This window comes from Micropterus salmoides, unplaced genomic scaffold (genome assembly GCF_014851395.1).
Source record: "Micropterus salmoides isolate LMB-PRFRI ecotype aquatic unplaced genomic scaffold, ASM1485139v1 Ms_hic_scaffold_3, whole genome shotgun sequence".
Taxonomy (NCBI): Eukaryota; Metazoa; Chordata; class Actinopteri; order Centrarchiformes; family Centrarchidae; genus Micropterus; species Micropterus salmoides.
The window spans coordinates 31,337,839-31,358,204 of record NW_024042261.1 but is presented as its reverse complement, the minus strand read 5'-3'; the positions used below and the strand labels follow the sequence as shown (position 1 = coordinate 31,358,204).

Below are 20,366 nucleotides of genomic sequence, written 5' to 3'. Positions count from 1 at the left end.
TGGATTGAGTGTTTTAAGATGGCTGATTGAAGTCATTGGACATCTGTTTATATCAGAATGAATGCGAATCCAGGTGAGACATAATGACAGGGTTTGTGAGTTCTACCTCGATTCATCTCCATCCAGGATATACTGCACACGCACGGGACCCGCCCATCTTTTAAACAGCTCATAATCATACCTTCAGAACCAGAGCAAAATTTACAGGTAACTGACACAAGGCCATAAATACATGAGTCAAGTCCTGCTGTACAAGCATTCTCATGTCTTACAGCCCCAACCACAAAAGCATTTTCCCGGATGCAAAGTCAATATCAAACAGCAATTACCTCTGCAAGAAAGGACAAGTTTCTCCAAACCCGTTACAACCGAAAGTCAGAATGGAAACTGTAAGGATGTGGCTGTTTATGTGCAGATGGTCTGCTGCTGGGAAAATAGCAGGTATTCTGAGGATGGAAGCTGTCCATGCATGCTACTGTAGAATGCCTGGACAGTCTGTAAACTTTACAGTCTTCCATGCCAAGTTTCCAGAAGAGTTAAAAAGCTAAATATTTTCAGCAGTAGCTCCATATTATTGTCTGTCTATTTGTGCCTTAGTTGGGGGCTTCAGTGTGTGTGTGTGTTTGTGCATATGGTGACGAGAAGAACACAGAAACAAGAGTGTAGAACACTATCAGTCTGTGTTTTTATCTCTTTTTTAGCAATATAAAAAAGCTATAAGCTTATGCAAATATTATAGTCTCTTTTATATTTGTATTGTATTTACTGTATCCTTCAAAGTTGTGTTCTGCTGTTACAATTTGCCGTCTTGCTGTGCCATTATTACCTATTATTTATTTGTATGAGTTTAGTTGTGTCTGGCTACATTGGAGTGTCCACGTGCCTCCTCTATGACTGGAATAACCTGGTAGAGGACCCGGAGCCAAATTACCTGCTTAGTGCCTTTTAAAACCCTTTTCTTGCACTCTGTATTGTGTATGGTATTGCTATGCTGGAAAACCCTCTATTCATGTAAGTTAATCATTTGTTGTAGTGGTACATATTTAAAAATTTTCAATTACTACAAACCAGGTGACATACAGTGAACCTGGGTTTGCAGAGTTGTGTTTGGAGACTGTTAACATGCAAAGTTTCACCCTATTCCTCCCAGATTCTCCCCCTTCTGAACACAAAACATGAACAGTGGGCAGATATCAAAAATGCACCAAGCAGACAATGATCCCTCACCACCATCGCACCGGTGTAGACTGACAATTGCGGTTGTTTAAGGTTGTTTGACAGGCTGGAAGTGCAGCTGCTGGGGACAGAACCTGCATGGATCTCTGTCAGAAAATATTGTAACTTTACACTACCTTGATGCCCACAGGTATCATTCTGTTAACAACTTGTTTCTTCACTTGCATTCACAATGTAACAATGGCATCTTACCATTTATACCAAGTTAACAATCCCTGTAATGGCTTATATTAGGTTATTGTTGGAAATGTTATAAATAAGAGCAAAACTACTTTGGCAATATTGGATTTACAGGATTTTTCATCATTGTGATGAAAAACTGATATTTCCAACTGATTATTTTAATTGTAAATAGTCTTTATTGACATTTCCACAAAATACAGGCTATATAAAACGACATATGCAATGATAGAAGTTCAACAACCCCTAATATTGACTCCACTTCATAACATAACAATAAAAACATGCCTTTAAAGTCAAAATAAATGGCAAATAATTTCAGAACTCAACTATTGTTTTATAGATAGGGACAACTTCAGTAGATGTACAAAATTCAATCCATCTACTGAAAAACGTGTTCTGAATTAATTTCCTGTAGACCCAAATACATAAAATCGAAAAGTTTAGAGACCACCCAGTGGGATTTGCTTGAGTTTTGGTTACACTTTCTGTCTGAGATCAGTTGCCAACAAAGTTCCTTCTGAGGCAGATAAATAAGTTCCTGTGCCATGTAAGAGTCTAGTGGTTTTCAATCTAGACAAAGCTGATTTTAATTACTCCCTCTCTGTGGGTGAAGGTGTGCTAATTAGTGAAATTAATGTTTTGGTTGGAAAGAAAACATGCTTTCTCTTCCATGGCACAGGCCTACAAAACTAGTTATTAGTGCCATAAACTTAAACTCATTTAGGTGTAAAAGTTATGAACATTCTTAGTTTGATTCCCATAATTATCAGATTATCAGACCCTGGGCAGACAATGTGAGCTCCACCTCCTATTACACTTGTGTGGTTTCTTGCATATGCTTGTACCTATGTAGGTGGCCAATGCTGTGCATTTGCACTGAACAGGAATTGTATACATTAGTGCCCTGTGGGTTCTAATTTGATCATATTGTGCTACTCAGGTTTCTGGCTTGAAAAGAAGACATATTGCTGACATGCATTTTTTCCGATATCAGTAGTAGTGTGTGTTTCTAAGAACTTGGTGTAGCTGCTGAAAGCTCTGCTGGGGAGCCCCAGCTTAGACCTCTCACAGGGAGGGACAGGTGCTCAGCCAAGCACTGACTCATTCCTTCAATGAACAAAACCCACTGGACAGCTACTGCAAAAAGAGGGATGACAAAGAAGGATGTGATGCCCCCATTTGTGTTCCTTACATATATACTGGAGTGGAGTTAGGAAAGGAACCTGGATTCTGTATTTAAATTTAATACCAAACCATAATAGCTGAACTTAAAATGGGAATCGATCTCCTGCTGCCTTTCTACTCTTCCAGATATGAGATCGGTCTTTTCATCTTGCCGCACAGCTATTTACCATTTACTTCACCATCAGTGCCCAAGTCATTTCATTATCACTTCCCTCAGGGAGATATGAATGTTTGACACCACCTTATTTCTCCTTGCTCTTCACGTTCCATTTATTCAGTGCTTGCCGGCAACCTAAACACCTCCAGTACCTAATCCAAATTATACTTTGTAAGTGGTGCTGTGCCAACTTGATACATCTTGTGTGTGCATACGTGTGTGTGTGTGTCTTTGTGTGTACATGTGTGTTCGAGCATTCAATCTGATGCCAGGTGCTTGTGTCATATAATAGGGAGCCAAGTTGTCGGACAATAGCTCCAGGCACTGTTTCCCTCCATGTCACAATGAGTCAATCAACAGTCACAATTTGAGAATAATAATAAAACGCACACAAAGGATGTTCCCACAAAAGGAGGCTGGCAATCATGCTGTATGTGGTACCCTTGTGAGTTTGGCACTTTCTGACAACTGATATGCATAAAGAGATTTTGATCCACCCTGACAAAGCTAGAGGAAAAGAAAACATGATAACATATAAAGCAGGAATAAACCTGAGTATAGACTGTTAGCAATGCTTGTCAGTTTGAGTCAAGTTAATCCTCTAATGCACTGAGCCTTCTTTTCTCCTGTTTTTGTGTGATAATACACTGAGGACCTCTAATATAGGCAAAGGCATGCCAAGAAGTCTCAAATCTGTAGAGCGAAAAACATTTTTAGTGTATTTTATAATGAACTGACTTTTCAAGCTACAAAAATTGGATTGCTCAGGCAAGTCATTGTTTATAACAGTTAAGATAAGACGGCACACTGGCTGACTCTCTATAAACCAGGGGCAATCATTAAATAAAGCCTTCCTCAACTCTATGTCTAAATCCGTAATACATGAACATGAACATGCAATGTTTTAGTAGCAGGAAATTCTGCTCAACTAAAGAAGCAGTTTTTTAAAACATTACCCCTTTGCCCTTTTCTTCTTAGACCACTTCCAAAGCATTCTTTAACTTGGCTTATCTTATCCTTTGTAGTAATTCCTAATATCTATGTGGTTTATTTGTCAGCCTCACCTGTTTCTCGAATATCCTTGACCCTCATCCTAAATGCAAATGACAAGCAACCGTGTGTGACCGAGTCAGACAGTTCTAGTAAGAGATTAATCAATAATGTCTCCAATCAATGAGCTAGCTCTCTGGCAGTTGTAAAGACGTCCATGACTGGCACTGAGTCAGAGCCATCCATAAAGACTGTGACACTGTGAAGATGTAACAGATTTTGGTAAAACCCTTCTTTGTGAAGCAGTCTGAATGCCTGGATTGGTTGTTGTACATCCTATTAAAAACTTGTGTGTATCAGCAGCTGTTCTGGCAGTCTGGAGTAAATACCCAAGAGCAGCAGAGGTCAAAAGCCCCTGTACTCACTCTCTGGTTACATCGGACACTGCTACAGTAAGAAAACATTCCAACCACATAACCTCCTCCTTCCTTAAGCGGGTCAAACAAATCCACTTGAAGTGTGTCCGCCTCAAGTCCCACATAGAAGGGGAGAATAACCTGTTACACAATCTGAAAATTGCTTGTGCAGGAACCTCAAAGACGAGACCTCTTCAAAACATGAGATGATTCATATCCTTGGCTCAGATTTTGGCCATGATTGGAAAAAAATGTTAGATGCCTAAATACATTTCTTTGGAGGGGAAATACAAGACTGAATACATCTGTACTGCTAAAATTGCTGGAGGTTCTCATTAATGAATGTGATTATTTCAGCAACTGCCATGAGGGAAAGGTGTGAACAGCAGGACCATAGTCACTGACAAAAAAACCTATGTTTTGTTTCAGGTTGGACTGTCATTTACAATTTAATTCAAATATAGGATGTTTTCAGCAGCATGTACAGTACTATGAAATGGAGGGGTATCCCGTCTCCTACAACAGGAACACTCACATTTTGACTAATTTGAGCAGTTGGAGAAGATCAAAATAAATCTCAATGAAGCTAACTTACTTCAATTACATGCCAAAACTACTCATTTCCCAATGGTCATGATTTTCAGACTACTTAAACCAAGCAATTACATGGAATGCTCAATTGAATATTGCATCATCACCCCAATTATCTAGTTTCAAATGGGTTTTAACTGGAGGATAAAAAGATACAATCATGCCATTTTTTTCAGCTCCAGTGTTGCCTGCCTGCGATCACAGAGGTTTGACTCCACAACAGTGATTCCAGAGATCATCAGAGTGATAGGGAACTGAGGAATGGCCGTCAGGTGTTGGGGAACAAAGAGGCGTCAGGAAGATATGGAGACTATCAGCCCTCCAGTCTGAGCCTGCAGATACGAGATAAAGGCTTCGCCTCCAGGAAGGAGGCTCGCACACTCACACGCTTTCTCTCTGAGTAATTGTAAGACATGCACAAACACACGCAGAAAAAAATCAAACACATTTTACATGCAGACCAACATGTTTGCCGTCTGTCTGCCCACCTGCCCACCACACAGAAAGTCTTTCTTTGGATCAATTTATGCAGCAAAAATATTGCATTTACAATACTTTTTAAAAACTTTCAGCAACTGTCAAAGTGCTTATCCATTAAATATATTGCACAAATACAGTAACACCTCAAACTGAATAAGTTAAAAAGCCCTTCTAGGCACAAAACAGATTGCCTTTTCTCAGAGGAAAAAGCACAATAAAATGTCTCTAAATGCCACAAAGTGATTCAACAATCAAAGCCCTCTAATTTATTATACCTGCACAGACTACTTGACAATGTATTGCATTCCATTTCACACTTATAATCGGTGAAATGTCATCTTACCGTCTTCCATATCAGGAATGATTGTGATTCTGGCTGTAGGGAACTCTGAGCCCATGCGGCCCCCCATGGGCATGCTAAGGGTAACATTGAAGCTTTCCTCATCTTCATATAGGGAATCATCAATGATCACAACCCGGCAGGATTTCTCCACCTCTCCTTTGTCGAAGCGCAAGATGCTGTGATGGTCCTCAGGCCTGGAGATGTAATCGGAGTAGGACAGCACTGTGGTGGGGACGGTGCCTGTGGCCGAAACTGAGTTGGCAGAAAACAGAATTACCGAAAGCAAAGTTATTAATTCAAACCATCCATAAATATGATTTTCTTTTTCCCTGGAATTGTTGTTTTTTCATGAACACTGTTTACATGCATCACTGAAATACTATGTGTATATACCAATGTGGATCTTCATCAGGTCATTTTATTTGCACTTCCTTTTCCATTTTTATTACTATGTCACAATTGAACAGCTGGCATATAGTCAATATTGAAAGACAGTTTGTTAGTTTGTACCTACATTTAATATGCAAGAATGAAACAGTTTCAAAGTGAAAACTAAAAAGCTAGTAAGTCACCTAGCATCACCATCTGATACTTCAACATATGGTGGTCCTTGCAGATGGCAGTAATAGTAATTGAGCCTCAGTCTAGATCTAATTTCAAGGAAGAGTGTGATCAATATGAGTAATAGACTTAGTAATAATTTGTTCACTCAAGCTATGTTGCTCATTGTATCACATCTAGTCCTGAAAATACTCAATGTTTACCACTTAAATTTCAAAACATAGTTCTTGTATTACCTTGCTGGGTGTAGCAGATGACCATGAGCTCCTGATTGACATCTCCACTCCTGTGCACTGGGATGAGCAGCTCACCGATGTCCTCTTCTATGTTGTACGCAGCTAACGGTATGAACACTGTTGACTCTGTATGCGAGAAAAATCAAACATTACTTAACATAGTGTGTTAATGTTATTTGAATACTTTTATGTTTATTCTTAAAAACTCTCTTTGGCAACCTGAATATGACAAATTGAAAGTCAAGTGAATTTAACTGAAGGTGAAGAAATGAGAAAAGATTCTGAACTGATTCTGATCAAATTATATGTGACATTATTTCCTTCAAAAACCTTTAATACGCAGTCTTGCAGCTTCACACTGGGACCACTGACAGCTCTTACTACAGCTCCCCTGATGGTGCTTCCATCATCTTTAATCAAAACCCACCATCTGCTTTTTGATCTTATCTATTTTATTTATCTGCAGAAAATATTCCAATTTAGAGTCAGCTTACACTGATACACAGAATTAGACAGAGAGACAGCACTGATTGTTGACCCGGTAAGTGAAACAGATGTATCTGGAAAATTATGTTAACGTGTAAAGAATCCCTTAGAGAATTTAAAAAAAATACAGTATGTCTCACACACTTGGTTTCATTTCGTAAGTCTATTGTTAGTTGCCCACATAAATTGGCTAGAATGAAAAAGTGTGTTAATTATGTTTGCAAGCAGAGATACGTTAAACAGTTTTACTAGCAGCTCTCAGTCTCTCCTCCTTCTCTGAGCTGCACATAACAATCAGGACGGTAATGAGATGAAGAAGAATGCAACATTTCAGCCATGAAATCCACAGAGCTCAGACAGAAGCAATATATCCTTCTCAGTGAGCAATGACCTTTCCTTTCCATGCAAACCATCGCATAGGATGATGTGGCCACTCTTCACTCCTTGTTTCTAACTCTCAGCTGTTTCCAGTCTGAGCCACTTTAGTCTATCTTGTGTGAAATAATTTATTTTTCACAGTTTCATGGTGGCAGCCCCTAGGCAATTCTATTTATCTGCTCTCAGTGAATAGAAACAACAACAACAAAAAAATACATTTTATAAGCCTTCAAAGTGTATTTATTTATTTGACCTTGAGAGGCCAAAATACATTATAACTTTTGAAACCATAAACATCATATGATAATAAACAACTGGAGGTAGGAAGACAATGTCTGTTTAAGGCATAAGAAAACTAAAATAGAATCTCACATCTTGCAGTGCCACAGCTGCCCGTTTTGTTGATTGCCCTCCACAGACGGATTAAACCAAGGTCCAACTATATATCTTAATTGTCATAAACTGTTCACAGCAAATTCTTCCTTTTCACCCAGTTAAGCCCTATGGAATGAGGAGAAGCATTATCCATATTTATGTTAGGCAGTTTTCCACCTCAGCTCTATTACAGTCAAGTTGTTTTCAGAGACACCGTTCATCTGTTCTTGTAGCACTCATTTCACATGCAAGTGAGGTGAGTGTGGTCATCTCCATGTCCTTTTGACCTTATTTATCTCCACTTGTGGAAAGAAAATGCTGCCCATAAACGTGGTTTGCTCTTTACTCATTATGTAGCTATTTTCATAATAAAGTTGGGTTCAAGATGTCGTTCCTCTCAGCTTTCAGTCTTTATGTGAATTAATTTGGTGTGCACTAATGCCCTCAGGCAGATGGACAGAAACATTTCCCCAAAACATGAATGCAGCTGTAATGAGGGCTAAAGGATTTCCGGACCTCAAGAGATCCCTACTGCTAGAAAAAGATACACCTTTAGGTACTAGGTTGCACAGATCTGTAAAATTCAGTGCATTCCTTGGGATGTTCCTTGGTGACTGGTTTTGGTTTACCTGCTTTCCCTAAAAATGCATTGCCTTCTTTCTATTTCTTTATCAATTTTTCACATTTTAACCCATAGAGAAAGTGTACGTATAGTGTTATTTGTTGCTGGCACTCAAAGTAGCCAACAAGTTTGTCATGGGAGTGTCAGTCATTGAGGCTGTACCCCCTATTGAAAATATAACTGACATCTTTGTGTCTCCTACAATGGATTTCTTTCTGTATGACATTTTTGAACATCTGCGCAAGATGCTGGGATTCTATTTGATTAAAGACACGTGACAACATTAAACTCAATAATATTTCATATAGCTGGAGAATGTTCTGCTATCAAACTCCATTGTGTGTTACATTAATAGACAACAAAAACAAAAAAAAACAAACAAGATTCATAGCTGATATTTGTTTTGGTTACATTGTTTAAGAAGGAACTTATAAATCTAAGTAAAAATGTAATCAAGATAATTAAATGTAAACATATGAATGAATATTAAATCCTTGAAAGTGAAATCATTACTGACCATCATCAGGGTCCAGGATCTCCACAGTAGCAAACTCTGGGAATTCAAGTGCCGCCATCACTGGCTCAGACAGAACGATCTGGAAGGTCTCTGACACTTCATACTCGCTATCTGAAATGACCCGGACCTTCCAAATGGCTGTGGTCTGGCCCGGGTTGAACTGCACCTGTTTTTGAGATTTCCCCCGGAAATCTTTGTCCTTTTCTGCAGTGCCATCTTTTGTGCCAATACCTCAGGAAGGACATGGGAAAAATGGGTTATTATCATAATCATGAAACGTTTGCTAAACCTGTGAAAATACCACATATCAGGCATATCAGAGAATGCATCACCGTGGTGAGTTTTTCGGTGTGTTTCATATATACTTTTAATAAACATGTATGTGCATCCTGTGACTCCTGATATCAGTGTAACTATGAATGGGCATGGTTATACAGATATTTTCAGGTAAAAAAGATAATTAAACAACTTTCTTCATCTCCTGTAAAACCAGAAAAATGTCACACCCCTGTTGCTCTAGTCTGACAATATCTGCCCATCTTCTGGGTGCAGTTTCCCACCCTCAGTGTTTCATATGGCCAAGGTGGGAATAAAGCCAATTACCCCTGATGTCAGCCTGGTCTCAGCAGCAGTGTTTGGAAGCTAACTTGCATTGTCTGACCTTCTGCCTGTGAGCTGTTTGATAGGGCCCACAGTCACCATAGATGGGACACTGGCAGGATTCCTGTGGAGCAGGAGCACTGAAGCCAGTGAAATGTCACACAGCCTCTCCATTGTCTTTGCTAAGTGGCCACACAACACTCAGCAGGGTTCTGGCAGTAAATAGAAAGAACATGGCTGCACATCCCATGTAAAACCATGGAAACTGTTAGAAATGTAGAAAACAAGAAATTACTGCATAAAGGAAGCACTGGAGTAATAGGAGCTTTTTAAAAAAAAAGTTGTTTGTTCACAATTGAGGGAGGAAGAAAGAGAAGAGAAAAACTGAAATATTGCAGCAGGACTACACACAAGATCTTCAAAAGACCACAGACTGAGAAATGTACAGGTTTGGGTTTTTAAGAAAATTACCATTCCGTCCTTTGATGAAAATAAAAAAGTGGGCTTTGATATGCAAGTACAGACAGAAGGAAAACGCCCCTGCACATATGTGCTGAGATAAAATGGTCAAGCTCAATGGAACTTGAAAAATAAGCAGTCTTCAAAGAGTAGCTAGGAGAGGAGAGAGTATGATTTGCTCCAAACTCTATCTCCTGCACAATGCCTGCATTGGATGGCCCTGATCACAGCAGTCACTCTGAGGCTTCGCAGCAGGTGGGCTCGCTGTAGCCTCCTAACTGGTGCCACCTGCACTGTGCACATTGACCAGTGAAGCAGTAGCACAAGTGGGCTCGTCTGATCAGTGTTCACTCAGACAGGGCTGGGAAAGAAGAAATATCCCCAGTCTTCATGAGAAGGCACTGGCCTGGGATCAGTCACTATCTCATTGCAACACTGTAGCAGATGGGTGGCTTGAATTGTCAGGCTGCTCTAGTGGCCTGTTTATGCCGGTTAATCAAAATGGTTTGCTCTCCTATCCTCAAAGCAGCAAAGGAAGATGGAAAATCATACAATGATCACTGTGAGAAAGAATGAATGCTCTTACTTTTTTTCACCATAATGAATCCTACCTTACTGAGACAGGATATTTGTTGTTAGTTGTGTCCTTACAGAAGGAATGCCGCAAAGATGTTTTTGTAGGATGTTTGATAAAATAATCTGTCCAAAATAATTCAACAACAAAGTGAATTATCAAAGCCTGCCTCACAGTTGTGTGGCTTTTTGAAGATCTGAATATACTCGTGATACAGCCTAAACATGGTAGAATATGGCAGGCAGGCGAATTACAAATACACATTAAGGTAAAAGCACCCCAAAAACCGTTTCAGATTTAGGTCTGTTTAGGTCTGCAAATGTTTTTCTTGGGTGGAAATGGAAAAATAAATATTTCCAAGGCCATTTGATAAGACTCGCACAAAAGAACAGAGCGGAATATGATAAAAGAATCACTGCCTGAGCATGTAAACATGTACTCTTTTACTGTAATGAGAAATGGACAACATAAAAGGAATCACCACTTATGCATTAGAAAGAGAAACTTTTGCCAATGGTACTTTGAGGCCAATGTGAAACAAAATGGTTCTAGCATGGAGAGGTACATCATCTTCCCTCCTCCATTATCATTCCCCTTCATGCTGCCTCAATCTTAAAATGACTGCACTTTTGCAACTATTGCTTGGGATTGAAAACACACAACAGTAACTTGGGACATTATGAAAATGCAAGGGATGTTTTCTCTGGGCAATGAACACCGAGTGCATCAAAAGTTCATAGTAGCACATCTTTAATTTATAATGCAACCATTAATAAAACATTAGGGATGCTGTAGAAAATCAAAACAAGATACAATTATTTTATTGTTTGCCAAACTTCCTTCCTCCACATTAGATATATTATGTTGTTGAATAATATTAATTTGCCAAGAGATTACAAAGGGGTCATCACACAGGCGTTCCATTTCCAGTTTCCTTTGTGTTTGTACCTTATCAACATGAACAACAAAGTACAAGTGTATTCATGTTTTCACAGTTATTTACTTCTAACTGTGATTTATTGTCGACTATATCTGCCTGTATTCCCATACCGTATATGATAATTTGCCTTAAGATGTATAATCTTTTATTTCACTAAGTCGCTGAGGTAGATTGGATATACTGTGCAGTGTGAGGTACTATAAAGGTCAGCAAAATTTGCATATCACCTCAGAGATGTTTCATTAGTCTGATGCCCTGGGGCATACAGAGATCCAGATGACAGTACAGCAAATGATCCGATGGGATTTGACCTTTAACATCGGGTCATATTAATCACACCTCATTTTTATGGACAAAATAAATGGTGGCACTAAAAAAGGCCCATGGTGCCAGTAATAAGAATTCCTGCCACTCATAAATGCTTATGGCAGCTATGTTTTTTTAAACATTTATTGGTTGTTTAGTTCTGCCCGGTAAATTGCCTCTACTAACATTTTTAATGGTGTCTTTCCATGGCAACCAACTTTGGGTGACCTTTCTGATGTGCCCATGCAGTCCCTGGAGGCTATTGTGTGATTGGAACGTAAATACTGGCTGGAGGAGACAGGTGACCTGTGTGACCCTAAAAGGTGTCTAAGCCAGCCTCAGAGTTGCTCTAAAGTTTATCAAAGTGTGTATGTGTGCTGTGGGGGCACAAACAATATTTTGTGACAGTGAGTTTTTCATCATGTTTGTTTGTTTCCAGCTATCAAGATACCTGAAACGAATGGATCCAAGAATATATCAAGTATGTCACTATAATACAAACATATTTATAAATTTATTATAAACTTACCAAGTATCTCCTGGAACACTTTCTTTTTTTTCTTTTTTACTTATGACTTCTATTCTATTTAAAACATTTATATTTTTGTAATTAATGATATTTTATATTCATTTATTTATTAATAATACGTATTTATTATTTTTGGTGCAGATGTGGATCCAGGCAACATTTTTATTACAATCAAATAGAAACGTTTCAATAAATTTAAATGCTGCATGCTCTCTTTTATCAATGATTAAAGTTATTTTCTTTCACATTGGATGGAATTACCGCAAGTGACTGAAATCAGAGGCAGTGTCTACTTACTAACGAAGGAGGTCTCCCCCAGGTAGCCCCGACGTTTCAGCACCACCTCCAGGAACTTGACATCTTCATCCACCACGTAGTATTCCTTCTCTAAGGAGATCCAAGCCCAGTTTAGACGGAACTGTTGGTTCTTCAGTTTGTTGCCTCCTGCAAACAAATACAGTTATGTAGTTAAGTTTAAGAAACTTAAAATGGCTCCCTAAAACTCATCACACAGCAAAGGAGACCAAGAAGAATAGTCAATAGCTTTACTTAGACTTAATAATCCAAATTCTAAAATGTTATGAAAATTAAAATAGCTTTTCTGGCATAGTACTGGACTTTTGATTATGTCTTATTATATTGATTTCTTTGTTACCTTTAGGCCTTGACTTTGAGACTCCTAGACAGAACACAGTGGGAGTTATGTGGGGTGCATTGCCCTTATGCAAAAGGAATAGAGTTTGTGCAATCTAATTGCTTCATTTCCTTTTGAAGTTGGATTCAAAGGCCAAGGCTACAGTCCTGGAGGGTATCACTGCTATCATTTGACCATAAAGAGTCAAAGCAGAGCCACATACACAGACATCAAACACACAAATAAAAAAAAATGTGCAAAGACATACACACAGTAAGACACCACACCGCACTTTAATGCTGTAATTTCTAGAGCACTGACTAGTCTATATAATAATCCACTGGTTCCTAAAAGCCAGCATGTATCCACCAGACTACAAAGTGAGAGTTGCTGCCTGCTGTTGTACTGGATGGTAAGGATGGTAAGCTACAGATGACTGACCCACTAAACATCTGGCAGTTCTGAAGGTGGTGAAATGAAGTGAAACTGCCAGGAGGGAGCAGGGACATTGTTTAGAGGTTTCAGAGTGTAGCTGTTGTTTATGTAAGGCACATCTGAGACTCTCTATTCTGCCCCACCCCGGTTGTTATGGTCAGTAAATCTCTTATGTCTAGCTGACTGCTCCACTGTGTCCATTTCCTTCCTCAATGACCACGGTGGGACCTGTACACATTCACCCTGGGTGTTTTATTATGTGTGAGAGTAAAATGTTCTCTCCACCTGTTTAGAGGTTTCCTCACACACTTAAGAATTGGGTCTTAATGTCTGTCCCTTACATTCATGCTTTTTGACAATATAGAGCCATAACTGTGAAAAAGGGACAATTAGTGTGACACAGTGTGAGTCCCCATCTCATACAAACCCAACAACAACTCATTTAAATCATTTAGTTGAATAAAGCTCATTAATCCATAATAAACACATGGAGTTACTTACTAATATTTTCTACCAGATAGAGGACTTAAATATGTGAAGACTAAGAATGTAATGAGAAGCTAAATAAACATGACTTTCCCTAATTTATCTTTGCATTTGTGGTTACCTGCACTAATGAGCTTCATCAAATATGCTGGAAAGAAGAACAATATAGAAGACTGATGTTCTTTGAACTTATAGATCCAGTTGAGAGCAAACTTCTGACAGAGTCTGTAATTTCAAAACTGAGCTGTAATTGGGACAAAAGGCTGCAGAAACTGTGAAGCTTGAGCAGAACTGTGAGAAACTGTTCTATTTTCTCTCTCCTGCAAATTTAACAAAACGTTTGAATCATTTAGTTGTATACATTTCATGAAATTCTCATGACCGTAGAATTTCTTTATCTCTTTGAAAGTCAGAATTTTTTCTTTTACTTCAGAGGCACCTCTTCAACACATTTCTGTACATCTGTATTTATGAGTCCATGACCTTCTTATAATTGTTTTGTATTAAGCACAACAGTACAGTGCCATCATCAGTAGTAATATTATTATTAGTAGTAGTATTTTGTGTTATGCTAAAATTTGCATCACAGCAGGAAAGGTTGCTTGTTAATTCTATCATCTATTCATTGTCTATTCATCATCAACCGCTTATCCTGCGTACAGGATCGTGGGGGGCTGGAGCCAATCCCAGCTGGCATCGGGCGAAAGGCGGGGTACACCCCATCGCAGCGCCACACATAGACAAACAACCAATCACACTGACACTCACACCTAAGTACAATTTAGGGTCACCAATTAACCTAGTCCGCATGTCTTTGGACGGTGGGAGGAAGCCGGAGCACCCGGAGAGAATCCACACAGACACGGGGAAAACATGCAAACTCCACACAGAAAGGCCAGGGCAACCGGGGTTTGACAACAACAAGCATGATTTCTTATTCTTTTTGGAAAGCTATCAATAAGGAAAACAATTAATCTAAAAAAATATGTGTGTAAAGAAAACACATTTTTTATGGTAAACAATTTTGGAGCAACACTGTGAGTTTAAAGCAACAAATATTACAAATGTCAAGGTTGACTCAATATTGTGCTGTTACTGATAATAAAGACTAACAAAACATGTTTTGTTTTTTTGTAAATGTCTCAAATGGCATGTTTTATACCTCATACATTCTTGAGGTCTACCACAGTGTGGGATTTGTGCTTCCTGTGTGTTCCACATCCTTATTCTGGAGACAGGCGACCTGTGTATGACAGGACCTCCCTACTCCATTTGGATTAAAGCCAGCACCCTGGCACGCATGCCACCGGTAAACACTGCATGTGTGATCTGTGAGTCGTGAAGGAGCCCATCCTCCGCTGAGGTAATGGAAACAGAGAAGGTCTTGGCTATTTATCTTACTTCACACATTGGCACTGACTTTGTAATAGTTATAACACAACAAATACTCTTGATCACAAGCATAATTCTAGAAAATGGAGGATTTGCATCATAGCTCTATAATCAAACACTCGGGCACTTTTAAGAACTGTTTATCGCTAAGATTTATCCCAAGTACCTCATACATTTAAATAACAACATAAAATGGTTACATGCTTTGCATAATTATTAACATGACACTGAAGAAATAGCCAACACATCAAGCTAAGCCTCAAAGAAAAAGATCTGCCTTCCAAGATGAATCACTTTAAACACCTGTTTGCCTTCAACTCACAAACATAAAGTGGCTCTATCAATTATTAATTTTTTTCATATCCAACATGGATACCCCCAAAGCTGTGCTTTCAAACCTCAGAGGAAAATAATTATGTTATAGGTAATACTACATACAATACCACCATGCCATGAGCAAATATTGAATTTAGGAGGTCTTAAAGTCCTGGTAAAGCTGCAGCGTGGCCTTCGGGTAGCTGGGGAGTGGAGGTACTCGTTTCCAGAGGACCACTTCACTCCTCCAGATTTCTTCCTAATTAAGATAAGCAGGGGTTGGAGTAAGTCCACTTCAAAGAGGCCCCAAGGAAAACACCAGAGTTAATCTTTAACCAGCACTCACAGCACTAAGACAGAATTTAGTGAACAATATCACTATCTCGCATGTTCAGATCTTTGCACTGTTGTGCAATTCAGTGCAGAAACATACATAATTTGCAGTGAATGCATCAGATAAGCTGCTCGTAATATAATTACATTATTAAAACCACAGGCTTATTATAAGGCAATGCTAAAAAAAACAGTGCTAGTCATCTTCAATTCAGTCACTGAATTAATTGACTGCCTCCCTGCACTCTGTCTTGTTGGTTTCTAATAAGCTTTTCAGCAGTGTAAGTCTCAACAAACTGTCTACCTCTACAATTTTAACAAGCCTTGTACATGAACCACAGTTCATATAGCTGCACTTAAAAACACAAGTTCTATCCGCTCACGTAGTGTGTGATGAGGGACAGAAGCCTTTTGAGAGAGGCCAAAGAATGTGAGAGCCTGGACTGTGCCAATTTAGTGCCCATGTCTCCTCCCTGCATACGTGTTTCAGACAGCCCTTATTTGGTCACTGTCAAGCATCGTGGGGCCACGATGCCCAATGGACCCTCGTCTGTTCATTCAGCCAGGCAGACAGACAGGCGGTCTTTGCCCACAGAGCCAGCACCACACTGATTAAGCAGGATAAATTGGGACTAGCTTGAGCTTCAATAGACACAATACATCTAAAAATACTTGATGATCATATACAACAAATGGACTTTGTGTGCTTAAGTTTTCCATGATCTGCAATAGCTGTAATCTACTGTAGCATTTAAATCTGCAGTTTAAGGAGAATGGAAGCCTTGGACCAATGGCATACTTCTGTATCTTTGAACTCATTGAGTGAGTCAGCCCAAGCATTCAAATAACTGTTTTCTTAATTGGGGGAAAATTTAATTTTAGGGAAATACCAAAATAAGATATGTTTTTAAAGTGACAATTAAAAAATAAATACCTAAACACTAAGTCATTCTACAAATGGTAAAATTTGCCTTACATGCAGGAGCACAATTTTTAAATGGAAGCCCTGTATGAAGTGTAAATGAGCAGTTAATATGCATACAAATATTTAGTAATGTAGATAACAAAATGCTGTATAGGGAGTTTTTGCAACTGCACTGGGAGCCACCAATTCTTACGAAGCAGATTTAAGTGCCTTGTTAAAGCCAATTAATTTATAATAATTACACAAGTCATCCAAGGCCCTGAATCTTTATCAAACAGTTCTTATTTTCTTAAGTAAATAGCAGAATCCAAAAGTAACAAATCATTTTTGGTTCTTAGATCTGAGTGGCAGAGCAAAAGATGGCAATAAGGGTTAGTCTATGCAACATTGTGATACTTACCTAGATATTGCACCAATTACTGACCAGGCTGCCATGAAGTTTTGAATTGATCGGGATGGTGTACTTAATGTTTATGGTCTCCAGATGATGACTCTGAAAATTCCCCTCAACTAATGCTTTGGACCATGACAAGGTACTGTATGCTGAAAACTAATGGTCAGAGCTCCATTAAATTTGCTGCAGCTTTTCATTATCCCCAGAGGAAGAACCATTTCTAAGACTACAAAATTACCACTGTATCATTCTATCTAAGACTTTAATATGGTAGTGTATGATGAACACTGGAGTCTCTAGGGGCCGTTAGAGGGTCTTTTAATCTTGCTCATTTTAAATTCTGCTGTGGTAGTAGGATTATGTTTGATATGTTCAGCTCCATGCCGCTTCCAAAAAAAGAAATGACAGAAAAATGGTCAGCTGACTTTACCTTTAAGCATACTCAATAACAAATACTGTTCTAAAGAAAATCTATGATAATGCTTCATTTGTGATGGAAAGTAAACATCGTCACAACTATACTAACTCTATAAAATGAGTTGTCTTTTTGTTCCATGATGTACCAGACCATACCAGCATACTTTTCACCTCTCCAATTAAGGGAAAAGGGAAATGATAATCCTGTTGAAGGAAAGAAAGCACATGGCAGAGCAGAGAGAGAGAGAGATATGGTCTAATCACCCTAAGCCTTGTATCAGCAATAACGAGTTGGCCATGGCTTGAAAGATTTAGAGCTGTTATGGTTTCACAGGCCCTAAACCCTTTTCTACCAGGACAGCCTTTCAGGGAACTGGTCTGCTATAAATTTGGCTGCTTCGCATGGACCATTCTGGCTTCTGTCCACTCTGTGTCCACTCTGACACAGTGGTCACTCTGAAGCGACATTTGGCCTGAAAGAAAGGCCAAAGGCACTTCCTAACAAAAGTGCTGGGTCAGAGAGCCATACAACGCTTAAAGTCTTTGTTCTCAGCAGGGAAAGTTCTTTGAGATTAACATCTAAACCATGAACCCCTATAGAGGTGATTTAATTCCAAATTTGGAATACTACGGCTAAAATTAAATTCTAGTCTTACATTTTCAGTGACCCCATCATGAATAAACATTTGCTAAAGTTGTTTAGAAGGTGTTTAGATAACTAAGAGGTTTTACATATTTTGCTTATGCTCAGACTTTTTTGCTTATACTTTACATCATTTTTATGGGAACACAGTTACCTTGCTATGTTGGCATGTGATATAGTTTTACAGGCTTTTGGATCATATTTTCAAACTTTACTGTTGTAAAAGAAAATCACATAAATGATTATATTCTTCACTTTGTTCAGCCTTACACTTAAGATTTACAAACTCTTACTTCAACTGCTCAATCATAATGTTGATGGTTGGATGAGCTGAGCTGAATAGCTCATGAGAACAAGAGCATGGCAACCCTAGCATAGAAAAAGCTATACTATTAACCAACATCCACAGTAAAGCACTATGATTTAAATGTGCCTTCAGTGAAATTTGCTTCAGTTCCTATAAATGCTGATGATGTTCTCCAGTGTGATGGACAGTAAGTAACCTTGTTGTTGTGGAAACTGCTCTGTGACTTTTTTCCTGAGTCACAAAATAGTCATCTGTGTGGAAAGGCAGTGAGGAATTCCCAGAGCTCTTATTTCAGATGCGGCTCCCTTATGTGTGGCCCAGGAGGGAAACGTGTCAGAGAAAATACTGTACAGTGTAATAGTAGGGGAAGGTCAGTCCTGTCCAGGGAGCCTGCTTCACACTCTAGTGTCCTCACTGCCTCAACTGACGTTGTTTGTCATCTGTTATACAAAACACTTCACACAAAACCCACACATTGGCTAGAGAGATTTTCTTAAAGTTAATATTCAAAATGAATTTCTTAAAAATATGAATCAAGTATGTGAAAAAAAGTCCAAACAGCAGACAGAAAAACAACTCAGTACACTGCCCTTTGGATATTTGCTAGGGTCACTATTTCTCTGTGTCTAGAAATTACTGGCATCACATATATTATAAATATATAAATATAAACATCCTGGGTTTTTCAGTATAATCCTATTAGCCATGCACGGAAATATTAGTTGAAACAGAATCTTTCCAAACACCTTAAGGATTAGCAAGTGTGCAACTTTGGATGCACAACTCTGCAAAAGATCTGCTCTGTCGCGGATTGCTGATTTCCAACCAGGGGCACAGAGTGTCCTGCTAAGCACCGAAGGTCAAAACCTGTTTCTGACCATGGCTACATCATTAGGGATGGGAAAGAGACTGTTCAGACTAGAGTGGGCACAGGTTATTCTAAAGTATTTCATTATTTCTAGTTAAGCTACGATCATTAATAAGATCATGATTTATATACTTTACTCTACACTCTAGATCTTCAACTGATCATTAAATTCATATGGTGCATCTGAATAACTCCACTTGTTCAGCAGGATAATGACCCTTGCACCTGAAAACTGAAAAGATGAAAGGTCTAATTCCCCTATATCTCTGTACAAGTGAGTAAATAAATCAATTAACAGACCTTGAGTTTCGGAACCCATCCAAAAGAGGTATAAAGTAATTGCTGAGGGCTTTGTTTCGATTGTGTAGGTGAGGTCAGACAAAGTATTCCTTGATTGCCCTTGAATGGCATTCCTGTCTGTCAAAGAGGATGCAGCCTCAAGTGTCTTAATTAACAGTCAGCCACACGGTTTAGAGCAAGCAGAGCAAAAGGCTGAACTCTCAATAGCAGCGGAAACAACAAAAGGCTGAATTAGCAGCTGCAGGGCTTTATTCGGCATTCACATGTAAAGGTCATTGTGGTGTTAAAATCAAGAGTTTCCCGCTCATTACCAGTCAATTATGTACAGTATAAACGGCCTCAGTCACGAGGCCAAAGCTACTAAAGTAACATAGCGCTTGTAAAAGAGCAACATGCTACACTTCTTTTGAGCTAATCTTGTAAAACAAACAGTTATTTTCATGTCACACACTTCCCGTCTGAAGAGATGAGCTCATGGAGACAAAAAGCCGTCTCCATACCAGGAACTGAAAGGCTTGCATTGTTAAGTGCATGTGATAACCTCAACCAATGCTGCTGGTGACTCAGTAGAAAAGAACAGAAGTAGTGAAATAACAAGAGATGCAAGGGGAAGTGTGAAAATGTGAGAGAAAACAAAGCAACATAAGGATGCAGACTTAACAAAGAGAGGGGGGCGTACCTTTTCTTGACCCTTGAATGCACAGTGTTTGCTCTCTTGTCAGATCGAATAATGGTGGACTGTTTGCTGAAAGC

General features: G+C 39.0%; 1 protein-coding gene across 1 annotated transcript in view; it reads right to left on the bottom strand.

The window, feature by feature from the left end:
• frem2b (FRAS1 related extracellular matrix 2b) overlaps nt 1-20,366 on the bottom strand; it is a 51,111-nt gene that overhangs the window by 15,384 nt on the left and 15,361 nt on the right. Inside the window, exons 3-6 of the mRNA XM_038692258.1 lie at nt 12,462-12,608; nt 8,757-8,987; nt 6,379-6,504; nt 5,582-5,833 (exon numbers count right to left, since the gene is read on the bottom strand). Of these exons, the coding sequence (XP_038548186.1) occupies nt 5,582-5,833; nt 6,379-6,504; nt 8,757-8,987; nt 12,462-12,608 (756 nt within the window). The remainder of the gene's footprint in view (nt 1-5,581; nt 5,834-6,378; nt 6,505-8,756; nt 8,988-12,461; nt 12,609-20,366) is intronic.